Here is a 16612-nt window from a genome sequence, read left to right on the forward strand (position 1 = left end):
TCGGGCTCCTGTCTTAGTTTAGTTTCCCTTCTCTCCTTTATTTCTTCTTCTAACTTTCTAGCGGCAAGGTGAGCTGCCTTTCGTAATTCCTTTTCTGCTTTTACTTCTTCCCTCTTTTTCCGTTGCGTTGCTTCTTTGCGCCACATGCCAATACTGTCAAGCATAGTAGGCGTCGTCTTATTGCTATGCAGAGCTATTTCTAGCACTTCTATCTTATGGTCGTCGAAGGATCCCATCAGTGGCCACTGACTCTCGGGGTCCTTCTTTGTATATTTATGCCATAGCTTGGTATAAGCTACGGCGACTAGTCCATATTTAGTGAACATGTCCTTATTAGGGGTGCCCTCCAGTGGAGCCGGATGGTTCACCTCTAATAAGCGGTCCGGGCAGAACCAACTACCAATCAGTGGGGAGAAGATAGGCATGACGGGTTTCAACGGGGACAAAAGTCAGCACTACCTATCTTTTCACTGCTTGCAAAGACTAGACAGAATATCTCTATTCTTCGTTATTTGTAAGCAGAGAATACCTCCAAAGAACCAATATCGAACAACTAGTGTTCGGACAATCAATCAATCAATCAATCAATGGGAGATAAAGATAGGCATGACGGGTTTCAACGGGGACAAAAGTCAGCATTGCCTACCCTTCACTATTTGCAAAGACTAGACAGAATATTTCTATTCTACGTTATTTGCAAACAGAGAATATCTCAAAGAGCACTATTCTTCAAAACAATCAATGTTCGGACAATCAATCAGTGGGGAGATAAAGATAGGCACGACGGGTTTCAACGGGGACAAAAGTCTGCGTTACCTACCCTTCACTATCTGCAAAGGGAGAGAGAGAGAGTATTTCTACTCCTCCCCGTTTGTAGACAGCGAATATCTCGAAGAGAACTATCAATGAGCACAATCAATGAGCAATACTAGTATTCAGAAGCTTCGGACAATCAATCAATTATTCGCAATTTGTCGTGTATCACGACCTTACCCGGACCGCGTGGACAGTTTCTCGTCTTCCGCCTCCAGCGCCCGATCGTCCTCTACTCTCCGTATTTGCCGCGGCACTCCTGATGGTTCCCAGTCAGGACCGTAGATCACTCGAGAGAGGTCTGCTCGGAACCAGTGAAGTTCGGATGATCGGCTGCCAGACGAGGGTCTATTGGGCAGGAGCTCTCCCGATCGTTGCAGTCGTTCACTCTGTCGTCGGGACCTCTCCCACTGGATCCACGTGTCGCTGATGGGCCCCACGTTTGGGACGCCAATTGTTAAAATGGTAGCAGCAGTTTCAGTCGATAACCTTTCAAGTATTTGCCCGGCGGTAATCGCCTCTCATACCACTCGATAATTTACCAATGAAAGAGGCAGGCGCCGGAGACTGGAAGGCAGGAAACAAAGTTTTATTCCGTCGGAGCAGAACACATCAGATCAGACAGCAAGGTATCGTCACGAGGTGCTCTAACTGCATCTCTGAGACCTGGTCTCTTATACACCGGTTTATTGCTTTATTACACATAGTACATTCTTGAGATTCCCTTGATGCATGAGAGAACATCCCCTGAAGCCCCGGCTCAGATCCGATCCCACACATAGTTACAGTAGAGGTTCCCACCTTACCCACAGTGGGAGATGGCTATCGCGCAGCAGGGAATTCCGCCAATTCCCGGGGGTGTGTGCGACCGGCCGGGTCTCAGGGGGTAGGGGCTTTGATCCACTGTAATCCCTTTGATGTGGGGTGTTTCCCTTACAGTAGGGGCAATAAACTGCATCTGCAGGGCTAGGTGATGGCCTGGGACCAGTTCGGACAATGGGGCGCAGAGGAAGGGGGTTATCAAAGGAGCGGCATGACCATGTATGGGATGTCGGTCAGATGTGGTTCCGTAGCAGGGTTGCGCTGAAGGAGAGGGTTTATGGCCCGTGTATGAGAGAGCGGGGGTGGCCGGCGCACGGGGGATGTTCGCAGCGCCAGGGGGAAGCGCTGGTGATCGAGAATGAGCGGGGAGAGAGTGGGGTGCCTAAAATGGCGGCCGTGCATTCGCTGTGCGTGGCGCTGGGGAGAGGCAAGATGGCGCAGATAATGTTCAGTTTGCAAGCTAAATTTCCACAGAGGGGCGGTGCACGTCGTTATGTGAAAAACTGCCTCTGTTTACTAAACATACCTTTACAACGAAATTCGTTGTAAGGACATGCATGGTAAATGACCATGCGTTCTAAAAAAATGCATAGTAATGACTTTGCGATGTACAACGCATGCATGGTAATGCATGCGTTATAATGGTATCGCGAAGTAAAAAACTAATTGAAATGGCTGTTTACCATACAGAACACTTATAAAAAGACCTCTTCTACCACAAATTCCATAATATAGTGACACTACCATCACCAGCATGTGGGGAAACTATTCTTGTACTGAAATCTGTGTATCACAATATGATCTACCCACAAGGAAACCCTAAATTGTAATTTGTGTACACAGGCCTCACGAAAACCCCAAGTGCATAAGCTAGTGGGACGAAACAAGTGTTTGCTGATTCTGTTTATTCATACTGACTGATGTTGTTCAATCATACCATACAACACAGAAACTGATGCTCAAACTGTGCAAAGATGAGGCTCCTAATCAATAAAACGCTGATGCAAAAAATAAGTCAATTTCTTGAGGATGGAAAACACAAAAACATATATAGAATTTTCTTATGCTGCTGTTCTGAAGATAAACATCAATTACTGCAAGACTGTAAACTGTGAGTCTTAATGTGCGAGATTGTCCTCTACTTTTTCTTTTTTTTAAATACACTTTATTGCCTCACATAATGCGTGTTACAATTGCTTTCACAGATAAAACTAAACAGAAAATGACTCAAGAGTTATAGAAGCCATGGATGCTGAACTTCATGCTTTTAATAAAGTAGATAAAAGTTACATTTTAATTTTTAACTAAGGTTGTGTGTCTGCATTTTTCTTCTGTGGAGGAGACTTCTGAGATTTTGTAGGAGTACCCATGCCTCCAGGTGGGTACTAACCCCACTGGTAGATATGTATGTATATGTATGCTTCCTCATGCAGGTTTATTGATTGTGCATTTGGCTGTGTTTTATGGTGTGGCAGTAGATGCAGTTGCTGATTTAAAGCATTAAGGGAAGATAGAAGACCTAGGGCCATATTATCAAGTAATTGTGATAATGATCGCTTAGTGCGTTTTTGTCTATCGCCGTCTATCGCTGAATTACATCGCCGTGTTAGCGGCATATTAGCAACGCTTTGCCAACAGGCGAAGTTCAAACCAGAGATAAACGGCGATAAACATCATTAGCGTGTGAAATCAGGCGATGATTTAACAGCGCTAATGGAAATCTTGTAAATATGGGAGTGTGGACATAATCTGTCAATCCACCTCCCATTAAAAAGATAGCTAAGTCAGGATTTTACCTGACATTAGATTCCTGCGATAATCGCAGCTATTTTTATCGCATAGCATGTCCGGCTTGTTAATAGCGCAATGTTGTCTTTGCGACTATTTTGCTGTTCTTTTGTGAAGGAACGCCTACTTTGCATCTAATTAGCAATGCGAGGCATTAGTAAAACTGCTGCTAACATGCGCTAATTCATGTTAGCGGCGCATTGATGATATGGAGATAGATATATCGCCGCTTTTCGGCCGAAAACTGCAGCTAAAGCGGCGATGTTGGGCTTGGTAATATGCCCCTAACACCAGGAGGGAAAGAACTTGTGACGAGAGAGCAAGTGGTTTAAAGGTTTGAGTATTTAAAGAATTCAAACGTACAGGAGAAGTTAGGACCTGATTTGTAGGGAAGGTTGTCACCCAGCAGGCTGGTGGCAGAGTTAATATCCGCGATCCTGATGAATGGTAGTCCGTCCTATTTACAGATGACCGCTGGCCTATCGCTCATCGCTGTATGTTGAAAGGACCCACCATCAAGGTGGTTCCCATCTAGGTACAAAACATTTTGTGGATGGACGCCATTGGATTTGATGACCATCTGCAAAGCTTTTAAAAAATGTTGTCTTTCAAAAACAAAATGGGAATTTTCTCCCATGGTGTGGGAGTCATTGTTGTTTATCTCCCTAACTTTCAGGACTTTCCTGGCAGTGATAGACAGAAAAGAACAACCGATTGTCTACTTAAAATAAATTGGGCAGTGTCATGGCATATCTGCTACTCCGAAAACACAATGAGATGATGGACGGAGCGCTGAAACTCACCCCCAGTCACAGATCTGGGTTGAATCCATCATTGTTGTTTAGCTCACTTCGCCACCTCAGTTCAGACCCAGCTTTATGCAAATCAGTCTTGACCCTGTGCCTCATGGGAACAGTCCAGCCCGAACTGACAAGCCAGGTCTTCCCTGAACCGGAAACAAGCATCCTGGGACTGGTTTCGGGGTAACACCCCTCATCAGAAGTACCAGAAGTGCTGGTAATGAGAGACGGAGACAGGCTGCTGTGGCCAGCGTGCTGAGATGCTGCACACGAGGCGGCCTACCAGGCCATGCAACATATCAGGTGTTGTTGAGGAGACTAGCTGCAGACTTGCGGGAACCTATTGCTGCCGCCCGAGTTGCGATTGCTCTGCTGTGAAATCTGGGTTGATATGTGGCCCCCTGCAGCCCTGTGGGCGTTGCCGGTTGGATTGGGCCTACGCGGGCACCGGCAGAGTGACAGCTGGAAGAGGGGTGGCAAGCCGCGCTCTTCTGAGGCATGGCTGCAACTAACCAGGTGAGGGCGGTGGGAATTGACCGCATCTGTTGCTTTCCATGCTCCTGTTGTCGGGCTGGGCTCCGAAGTGCCACCCTCCTGACTCCGGCCGGCGGTGGTGATTTCTTTTGGGACACTTCTGTGGCAGCCAGGCCAATAAGCCCACTATTTTCACTGAGGCCAGTTTACAGTCCCGCGCCCAGGATCACTGGAAGGCCCCAATGCTGGCCCAACACCCCCAACGAGGCAATGATCTCAGCCATTTCTTTCTCTTTCTGCATGAGGACACCCCCCCCCCCCAATGGAGGTTAATTACTATCCCACACAGCTTCTCGCAGCACCTAAAGGTACTCCTGGAGCGAAAGGGGAATACACAGCAAGGTTCCATTACCACAACCAGTGACAATGTTGGAAGAAGAAGCAAGTAAGAACACTGTAAGATATAGTGAGGAGGGGGTGGTCTTCTACTATTGTCAGGCCTACAGCGATCGCTGTAGATTGCGAGGCAACACCATAGGGAAAACAGAAAAATCACAATCAAGCTACAAATCGAAAGGAGGAAATCACAAAGGCAGAATGACCTGGAAAAAACTGCCTCTGAGTCAGGTTCAGAGGCTGGCGAATCCCCCCTCCCCCCCCCCCCAGACTCAGACTTAAAGCAAATCTTTGCAGCTATGCAGCACAGTCCAAACAAGATTGATGGTAAAGTTGATGAGCTAACTTTCCCGATGGACAGGATGTCTGAAAGGCTGGCCAAACATGCAGAGCATCCAGATTCTGTAGAAAAAAGGGTTTCTGATGCTGCAGCCAAACTGAATGCCACAACCCTTTTGCACACTACCATCGACAAACAGCTTGACCGGTCCGGGCCAAGACAGAGGATTTGGAGGCGCTCATGGCGGAATAACCTTCAGGTGGTGGGTACTGCGGAGAGCACAAATATCCCCAATATGGAGCTTTATGTAGAACAACTACTCACCACACTGTTGAGAAGAGACTGCCTTTCGGCTGTCTTTGTGGTGGAGAGGGAACATCGTCGCTGGCCCCCAGACCTGTACCAGGGGCGCCGCCATGCCTGATTATCGCTCGGCTTCTCAATTACAAGGAAAATAACAGTGCACTTCACAGAGCTATGGACGACCTGGAAAAAGCCCTCAGGAAGACAGCAGAGACAAGCCATTCAACGGAATAGAATAAGCTCTTAATGCTTACTACACGCTAATGAGTCCTCTGAGTCATGGTCCTTCATTGAAGTAAGGCAGACCCAAGTTACTGACTTTCAGTACTCTACTGGTGAAGTGGAGTCACGATCCTAAACAATGGATGGGGCCTCATTTGGAACAATATGATCAACAGGTTTGGATGCTTTGAAAGAGGAATAATATGTGGAAGGATTAATCGTAATCTTTAAACTTTTGGCGGCTTAGCACAACTCTCTTATCATTATATGTTGTTGCTCTTCTTTATTGCAAGGGCCCCCCTGAGAATGATAAAAGGAAGCCATTACCCATAGAGTTCTGGTTGGGTGAGCTCACACATCAGACATTTAACTAAACTTACAACATGCGCCACTATGCAGGCTGGAATATGGTGGGAGTTGAACCGGGCAACATCGAACCCAGAGTGTGAACCACAGAGGGAGTGTTTTAATTGTTGCATCTTGTTTTGGAATAATTCTCTTTCTTGTTATTGTCTATACAAGCGTAACTAGCGGGTGGGTATGGGTGGTACTCGACTATGCACAGTTGGGGTTTGCATAGCGCGGGTGGGGAGGGAGGTTGGTTGGTTGGTGAGACATTAATAATCTATATATGTATATGCACTTCCATGATTACTCTGGATGTGATTATCTTAAGTGGGCCTTCAAGTGAGGCCCAAAACGAGTGCGTCATTGCAAGCAGCAGCAACAAAAATGGCTAACAGAGTGCGTTTCTCAAAATGGAATATAAGGGGCTGAATGATCACAGGAAGCCCAGGAGGGTTGTAGCGTATTTGAAGAGGCATCTTATAGATGTTGCCTTATTACAAGAGACCCACCTGCTGCTGCAGAGCAATATGCTCATGCAGAAGATACACCAAGGAAGATTTAGTGCAGCTGGATTCACCTTGCACTCCAGGGGTTTATTGGTATGGGTGAACCCAAAGTCAGGAATCTCAATACAAGCAGTGAAGGCAGATCATAATGGGAGATATGTTATTGTGCAGTGCCAGAAAGATGGGTTAACAGCTAGACTAGTGAACGTGTACGGACCCAATTATGATGACACACAATTCTATCATAGACTCGGGAAAATTTGATGCATGATAGGAATACCCCATTCATTCAGGTTGGGGTTTTTATCTGTATCCTACACCCACTTAAAGATCGCTTTTCAACCACTGGAGCCATCCTAGACCTAATGGGTTGATGGGGGTTGTTAGATGTTTGGAGGCAATTGTTTCAGGGTTTACTCACTACTCAGCACCACACTATACGCATACTCGAATTGACTATTAGTTTGTATCCAAAAGCCTATTCTCACAGATCGAAGCATGCTCTCTCATACTCATATCACGCACCTGTACAACTTGACTTAAAATGCCCCATGCGACAAGCTCTGGAGTTTCTTTGGTGGTTTCCCCCCTACTCCTTAATGGACACAGTGTTTGCTGCAGAAATTGCAACAGCAATAGAGGTTTACCTTGAAAAAAATATAGGCTCTGTAGAAAGTTTTGCGGGATAGTCATTTCTAAACATGAAGGAGTACTTTGGTCACTGAGAGATTGACTGTTAAAACTGGAGAGGGATATCACTACCCTAGAACTGACTTTTCAAAGGACAGGAGATGCAAATATATTGGGGAGAATAAAAATAGCACTTGAAGAATTTCAGGACACTGCTGACATAGAAGTTAAACACCTAAGTGAATATGCTACTGCAAGAATCTATGGTGAGGGGGAACAAACAGGGTCCACGTTGGCAGCCTTATTGCATCCCAAACAAGACGCAGCAAGATATTGGGGATCCATTCCATAGATACTATTCCCAATTATATACTGCGCAGACTCTCCTAGATAAAGACGCTATCCATGACTATTTGTTACACATCCAAATGACATGGCTAATCAACAGTCATAGAGAATATCTTATGGGCCCGCTCACCCCAGGTGAAATCAAAGCTGCAATTAAGTCCATGCGTGCTGGAAGTGGCCAGGGTATGAATAGGCTCACAGTCTCCTTTTACAGGACCTTCCTGAACCAATTGGTTCCTCACCTAATGTCATTGTATGAGGATATGGTTAAGGCTGGAACAATTCCCTTACCATATAATGTAATGTAAGGGGATATTTATAGAATGCACTGTGACCAAAGATGGTATCCTGGCGCCAAAAACACTATGTAAGGAAACAGCAGGTTGAAAAGCTGAGAAGCGGGTTGCTAGTGAGGAAATAACCAGGTCTTCAGTGCCTTCCTGAATTTTTGTACATCAGAATGAGATCGTAAGAAAGCTGGAAGTTTATTCCATGTCTGGGCATCATTGACAGTAAAGGTGCGTCCTCCTTATCTGACTTTTCGGTATCAGAGTTCTTGGACATAGTTGCCAGTAGTAGATCCGAGGTTCCTGCCGGGGTATGTTTTTTTAGTTTGTTTTGGAGGGGTTTTGGTCATGAGAGAGGCTTTAATAATTATGCTACTGAAACCAGGGATGCCTCCTGAGGCCTGCTCCGCTTACAGACTTCTCTAGTCATTGAACATCGACACCAACATTTTAGCCAGTCGGCTGGCCCCATTTATACCGCTAGTGGTTTGCCCAGAGCAAGCAGGGTTTGTGCCAGGTGGCAGCTTGACCCTGAATCTAAGAACTATATTCAGTACCATTCAAAGACTAGATCCTAAAGTCCAGGTGACAGCAGATTTTTGGGTGCCGAAAAAGGGTTAGACTCTAGAAGAAGGTGCTATGGTGAATTGGAGTGGGAGAGGTCTTCCTTAAACAGGTCATGACACTATACACCCTACCTGCAGCTAGGATACGCTTGGGTAGGTCCGATACAGCCCCTATTGCTATTTTTAGAGGGACTTGCCAGGGCGGCCCTTTATCTTTACTTCTGTACGCACTGGTGGCTGAGCCATTGGCCTGTACCCTGTGGGAATACCACAGTCACAGAGGTTTACGATTCCCAGGCTACCACTTAATAGTATCAGCTTACCCTGACAATACCCTTTTATATGTCCGGAATCCTGCTATACATCTTAATCCCATACTAACTGAGGTAGTACAGGTTGGGAGGCTATCAGGCCTCAGAATCAACTGGATTGAATCACACATTTTTCCTCTAATGCCCATGACAACTTGAACTAGAATATATTTTCCTATGCAGAGGCCAACGGATCCTGTCCGTTATCTAGGGATACAAATTCACACTGATCCTGCCGTAATTCTAGCAGAGAACTATGGGACAGCCATGTCAAGATTAGAGGATCATATCATTAGGTGGATTAGACTACCTCTCTCCTTGCTAGGACGCATCTCCCTGATGAAAATGGTGGTCCTTCCCAGATTCTTTTTTCTTTTCGTAAACATCCCCATACTAATACCATGCACTGTGTTTGCCACGCTACGATCACTCTTGATTAAGCTATCTTGGGCCGGGAAACAACCAAGGGTTTGATGGGAAACCCTGACACTACCGTTCTCAGCTGGGAAGCTGGGGTGCCTGATCTTGAGTTATATTAAAGGGTGGCACAGCCCTCACATTCATATAGCTGGATGCACAGTCCGCATGACTCATCTCACATGTATGTAGAGACAGATGCAGCAGACCCTCTCATGCTTCCACAGGTCCTATTTAGGACTCCAAAGCTGCGACATGATGTCCTGGACTCTATAAACTCAAACATGCATGCATTGCGCAGACTCCTTGAAGACCATTAATGCCTCTAGATTGGTGCACATGGTTCCCAATGAGTAGAGAAAAGGATGTGCTTTGCACACTGACAAGTGTGGGCATACTAAAGCTGGGCCATTTTTTTCAAGATGAGGTAACACGCAAGTGGGAAGATTTGATCAAGGAGATGCTGGGGCTCACACTATTAGATCAGATTCAGTATCTGAGGGTTTGGCATTCATGTCATGAATTACTTGGCTATGACATGCAAGAGCCCAACGCAATGCCTGCACTCACGCATGTTATAAGAGTGGATTCCCCTGTGACATTTATTACTATGCTATATTCCACAGAGCAGGAACCTAGAAAAACACAACTCCACAAAGCCAGGCAAGAATGGCAGAGAGACCTAGATTTGCTTATAGATGATAAGTGCTGGTCATATTGCTGCAAGATGACAAAACGTGTGTCCCTGAACGGAAGACACTGTTTAATACAGTTTACTATATTAATGGGGTGTAATAGACACCTAACAGATTGTTCCGCTATGGGCTATGGGACTCTGCCAGGTGCAGCAGATGTATGGAGCAGGATGCTGGGTTCTTCCATGTGGCATGGCAATGCCCTGATATTTTGGCATTCTGGTGGAGGGACTTTTCAGCATTGAGAGAAGTCACAGGACAGCCCCTGGAACCTAGTCCACTGGTGGCCCTGTTGGGCTATGATAAAGGGATAGTGGCCAGCTGTAGGAAATTAGTGGCAATGGTCTTGCTGCCTGCTAGGTGCAGAGTGGCTATGAGCTGGGCCAAAGACCCAATACCTCACATCATGGAATAGCATGCCGATATGCTTTATTGTAACACGGAGTCAGACACCTACAATAAACTGCGCCCACCACAGAGCCATCCCACGGGCTTTTAGGGACTATACCAACAATATCTTATTGGGAAAGAGACGGGGGAGGGAGCTTCAATATGGACAATAATGGACACCTCTGATATACCGAAGTCTTTGAAGTTGTACAACAAAGATTCACTACTAATGCCTAATGTTTTGAATCTGGAGACACTGCTTGATTATCTTGTGATCTTTTCCCACAGGCCAATATAATGCGCAATCTATGCAATATGCATGACTTAAATAATACATGATCAGAAGAGAATGTAACATGTGCAGTTAATGATGATGGGTCTGTCTCACCATGTTGGTTTTGTATATTCATTATATCACATTCATATTGTAAAACATTCTTGACCTTGCTCCCCATGGGAACAGTCCAGCCCAAACTGCCAGGCCCTCCCTGGACCAGAAACAAGCATCCTGGGACCGGTTTCAGGGTATCACCCCTCATCAGCCAGGCTACCTTGAATCCAGTGGTGCAGTGAGCAGGGGACCCACATAAGCTTCTGTTCTTTTTGCATTTGAATTGGTTACTATGCATCAACGTTCAGCATATTATGGTTTTGCAAGAAACCGCTGAGGTACTGCTTTGCAGCATTTTTCAAAGGATCCAATGTAAAATGGTGGACAAGGTGGCTTCCCCTTTCACAGTGACAGAGAGGAGAGCTTAATGAATGCAACAAGTGGGCATACTCAAACCAAATTTAGCACCAAAAATATGTATGTTATGTGCTGAATATATTGCTTGTTAAATGTGCAACGGTCTACAGAGATCCATCAACCTATGTTGTTCATGATATAAAACAGACAGAATAAAGAAGTGAGAAATTATTCCTTCATAAACTGTGCATCTATGATGCAGTTTCCTCATCCAAACAAGCACTTTCTTTTTCGACACATTCATTATTTATTGTAACTGCAACCTCATTTCATTTCCTGTTTCCACTTGTTAAAGGCACTTTACCAACTAGACACCCTTTTGTGTTGTTTTCAGGTCTCAACAAAATAATGTAGCACTTGGGGAAGAATATGCATCCGAGCAGTCCAGCGCTGGAGCATAAGATGGCAAACACCTCCACAGCCACCATGTATTTTCCCCGTGTGCTCAGGTATGCTGGTATGAAGGAGATCCACACACTGACAAACACCAGCATACTGAAGGTGATCAGCTTGGCCTCGTTGAAGCTTCCGGGGAGATTCCTTGACAGAAAAGCCACTATAAAGCAGACTGTTGCCAGGAGGCCCATATATCCCAGCATGCAGTAGAAGAAGATGGTATCTCCTTCATTACATGCAAATATTATCCTCTCTTTATATGACTTCATGTTCAGTTCTGGGAATGGGGGAGCCTTCATTAGCCAGACAATACAGATAAGGACTTGTAGCAGTGAGCAGGAGAAAACTATAGACCATGGTGTCCTTGATCCCAGCCATTTCCTGGCAGGACTGTATGGATTGGTTGCCTTAAAGGCTATTACAACTATGATTGTTTTAGCTAGAACAGTGGAAACACTGATGGAAAAGATTGTCCCAAAAAACATCTGTCGCAGCATACAGGTGAGCTTCTTTGGATGGCCAATGAATGTAAAGGAGCAGAGGAAGCAGAGCATGAGAGACACAAGGAGCAGGTAACTGAGTCCACGGTTGTTGGCTTTTACGATAGGGGTGTCCCGGTACCTTATAAAGACACCAAAGACAGAAGCAGCAAGGACAGTCAGGAAGATTGCTGAGATTGTAAGCACTATACCCAACTGCTCTTCATAAGACAGGAATTCCTTAACCTTTGGAATGCATCGATCATGCCTCTCATTGGACCACTGGTCATCCGAACAGGGTTGGCATTGTAAGGAATCTGAAAACATTTGGATGTTTACACAAGTTATTGTTGTAACATCATGTAATTCACAATAAATATTTCACATGTACAGTGATTTAGTAAATATCTTTGTGTTAGCCAAAAACAGATCATGCCCTATAATCAGGGCCGAACTGGCTGGAGCGGGCATTGGGCAATTCCCCGGTGCACCGCACGGGTGGGGGACGGTTTTGTTACAGGGCCGTTTTTGCAGCATAGCTGCAAAATCGGCCCTGTAACAAAATCGGCCGAAAACTGGCCCTGGCAAAGAGCTCGGTGGCACCCCAACCTCCCGGGGTGGCTGGCTGAGCACTTTGCCCGGGCCGGTTTTGGTTCCCAGTCCGGCCCTGTCTATAATTAGTGTGCTCATCTCCAGTAGAGATCTACCAACCATTCCTTAATGTATTAAAAACAATGTTCATTAAACCGATTATTGGAAATGACAGTCTTTTGTGTGACATTCCCCCAAATGTTTACCTTCTTTAGCTGAGCCTGATTTTGTTGGCCACAAAACTCTTTACTCTTGATAAATATTGGTAACATGCTTGTTCTCTCCCATTCAAGCATGGCAAAATAGGCATACACCTAATTGCCACATTTAATTTACTTATAGGTCCGTAGTATATGGTATTACAGGTACTCAGGGCCTGTAAATTAAATGCCACAAGTGGGCTGCAGCACTCATTGTGCCAACCACTAAAGTAGCAAAGTAAAACATGTCTCAGGCCTGCCCCTGCAGCTTGTGTGTGCAGTTTAAAACTGCCATATCAACTTGGCAAAATAAACTTTTTGCCAGGCCTAAACCTTCCTTTTTGGATGTATGACATATTCATGCATGCTTTTACAACGCATGCCTTTACAACGCGGGCAACACAACGAACGAGTCATTACCACGCGTTCCATTACAACACAAGTCATTACAATGACTTGCTTTAGGGAGGCTCTGGACTTTGGAAAAGTATATTTTACTATTCCGCCTCCAGTCTGTGCAACAGTAGGGAAGGTGTTGGATTTAAAATCCAGCAATGAGTTCCCTAAAGCAAGTCGTAATGACTTGCATTGTAATGGAACGCAGGGCAACAACACATTCATTGTAGTGCCTGTGTTGTAATGGCACTGCGTAATTCTGTCTGCATTCTAAATGCTGTTTCCCTTCCTTTTTAGTACTTGTAAGTCACCCATAAGGCAAGCTTTAAAACCCATAGGGAAGGGTGCATGGTATTTAAAGATTAAGGAATTTATATTTATGGTTTAAATGTTGTGGCAGTTAAAAACCTACAAAGTCAGTTTCCATTGCTGCAAGGCTAGCACCCCTATATAAAAGCACAGGGTTACATTACAACTCGTTATAATACATACAGTCAATTTGAGACTAGCTAGAAAAGTGATTCAAGCACTCATTGTAATAGAAATTTAGAACCCAACCCATTTGTCAAGTCTGATTTTAAACTACTGTTTCCAAAATGCCACTTTTAGAAAGTTGTCATTTTCCTGCCTGAGCCAAGTGTCCCTCTCTGCCAGCGCATAGGGTCACTTCCCTAAGAATGGTTCTCCTGTGGTGTAATTTGCATTGCAACCAGGCAGTGGACAAAGGACCCGGGTGAGGGGAGGTGTGGGTGTTCCTGAAAGGATGGCTGGGAAGGAGCTTTGCAGCTGCCCTGATCACACTTCAAAAGACATCTGCATAGTCCAGATAATTGTATAAAAAAGAGCTCTTGGATTCGGTTGAGCCCGCCTAAGTGTCAGTTCCTACCTAGGTGAGAATAGGCACTAATGTTGAAATATGCCACCATTGGATGGGTGAAGTGTCTCTTCTTATAACCTTTAATGATTCTGGAGGGTAGATGTTTAGACACAGGCACAATTAGTCCCTCGGCTTTCGCACTCTGTGCTGTAGAGAGTTTAAACTAAGTGGGAGGGTATGTGGAAGAAAGACATTGGAACCTCTCATGCTGTCCTTGAGTGATAAATGAGATAGGACAGCGTATAGTCTTGAGTGTGGGTGACTTGTAGCACTGTTATTAGGTGGACGCATATTCATGCGTTCACAGCTAGTAGACATTGGAATACTAGTTGTAACTTATGAATTAAAACGATGAGGGAAGGTTTGTTACACTCTAGTTGATTTAAAAATAAGCACTAAATCAGACCATAATTATCATCAATGATTAGGAAACTTTATCGACCTTAAAAAAACACAGGTAAAAAACCCTATTACATGGGGTAATTATGACAGAGTACCTGAGAGGTAATGTCACACAGAGGGGTTCAATTGTATCTAACCAGCATAGAATTCTCTTAGAAGATGCTGAATTCCGTAAAGACTTGTGAATGATGCTAGGAAGTGCACACAAAATTGGCTGGTGTTGATCATTAAGACAGCTCAACAACTCTCGGATGCACTCCTGATTAAGAACAAGTCTAGTGAATCTCTATTGAAAACACAGCTCTTGGTGACAATGTTTAAGAAGAAACTGAATGAGGCAAGTAAGATGATTAATGAATTTAAAGAGTTCTCAACCTCATTCAGAATGACTAAATTCCAGAAAAACCTAAAGAAATGATCCTTAGAAGGGGTGTGCCCCTATTCTAAGAGTGATTACTAACCAAGGACTACCCAAAAGTCTAACAGTTCAGCTTAGGAGACAGCTTCACAGGAAAGCAGCACGACAGCCTATGATTGGAGCGATAGGAATGATAGGAAGTCACAAAGAAGGATCAGAGAGACCGGGGTATTAGGAACCAACCACACAACTATGGATATCCAGAATACCCACCTCCTTATTTTGGATGGGCCCTTATCTCCAACTTTGGGCAGATAACCACTACGGAATTACAATTGGCATACTAATACCCACCCTTTTTTAGGGGGAGGGAATGGGGAGAGAACTAAAAGAGATTAGAAAGTACAGTGAGGAGGCACTCCAATAGAGAAAGGGGTACAACAACACCCACATCCAGGCATGAATAAAGACTAAGTCCAGTTACCAACCTGAGTGATATTACTCTAAGCAAGACACAAAGATCAGTAATTTAGAAGGGCCAAGGGTATGCCTCACTGCATAACTCAATGCATTTAGGCTACACATTAAAATGGCAGAATTGTTCAGGAAGATAAGATTGAGAGTTTATTTTTTTAACCAAGTGCATCCTAATGCAGCGGTAATTTCACAGTAATTTCTCAATGCTAAACCTCATTTACCTCAAATTTACCGCTGTAAAGGTACTGGACCCTTGCCACTGTATATTACTTTCAAGAGACTACATAAACATGAAAAATCAAAAATTCATTTAATATTTAATCCAATAAAGAGAGTTGTGAGTATTTTTAAAGGTTTTTTTTTTCTAGTTAAAAGTTAAAGTTCTCTGACCCTTTATTCATTAGTAAAAAATCAATCAGGTTACAGAATTGAAAATAGGAAAATAGAATTAATACAGAACATATTACAGTCTGCATATAAAGCATCACATGTAGAAAAGAAAATGTGGCGCAAAATGTCAGTCAAAACTCTTAAAGAGTTTCTAAGAAAATAGTGAATCTTGCAAGGCTAATCAATAATTAATAATGGCAAAAATATCCCATGAAGAGAAATAAATGCATAAGACAAATAAATCCTTTCAAAACTAGTTAATTGGCCAAAGCATAAACTTAGAATTTTAGCATTTAAATATAACTATTTCTATCAGTTGCATACTCTGCCCTGGTCTTGTTCATCTGCATCTCTGTGCTTCCAGAGAATCTGCTCTTGAAAAGGCCCCTCCGTCTCTCTCTATGGCTTCCAGTTATCTCTCTAGTGTCCTGCCTGATGTTCAGGAAAAAATGAGCAAAAAGCAACCCCTCCCACTCCCTCCCAGCTGGTCCAATCAGAACAGCAAGACACATCGTCTCCCCATGGGCTGACTGGATACGTCATTAATCAGGCGAGTACCTCATTACATGACTTCAGATCCTTTTCAACCCTGGGCGTAGTGGGCGTAGTGAGGCTACCTGAAGCAATACGGAGTGGGGCAATTCTACGCCTGAGGAAATTCGATTTTCGATCACGATCGTATTGAGCCTCCATTTTGTGCTCCGCCGCCATTTTGTGTTGCCCTCACTCAGGCAGCACGACGAACGAAGTATTTTCTGCTTTTCCTGCAATATTGTGTCAAAATAGCCTTGTGCCTCTGTTTACAAAGCTAGTGTTAGAGACTGGCCGAGTACACTAATCCCTGTCTGGTTTTTCCAATCCCTGTCTCAACTATCTGTTGGTTCACACTATTCTCTCCTGAC

The 16612-nt window shown here is 44.4% G+C and overlaps 1 protein-coding gene across 1 annotated transcript in view; it reads right to left on the bottom strand.

The window, feature by feature from the left end:
* Positions 1-11413: 11413 nt before the first annotated feature.
* Positions 11414-16612, bottom strand: part of LOC146816791 (extracellular calcium-sensing receptor-like) — a 264038-nt gene continuing 258839 nt past the window's right edge. The window contains exon 7 of the mRNA XM_085609573.1: positions 11414-12336. Within this exon, the coding sequence (XP_085465699.1) occupies positions 11414-12336 (923 nt within the window). The remainder of the gene's footprint in view (positions 12337-16612) is intronic.

This window comes from Triturus cristatus, chromosome 6 (assembly GCF_964204655.1).
Source record: "Triturus cristatus chromosome 6, aTriCri1.1, whole genome shotgun sequence".
In the NCBI taxonomy this organism is placed as follows: domain Eukaryota; kingdom Metazoa; phylum Chordata; class Amphibia; order Caudata; family Salamandridae; genus Triturus; species Triturus cristatus.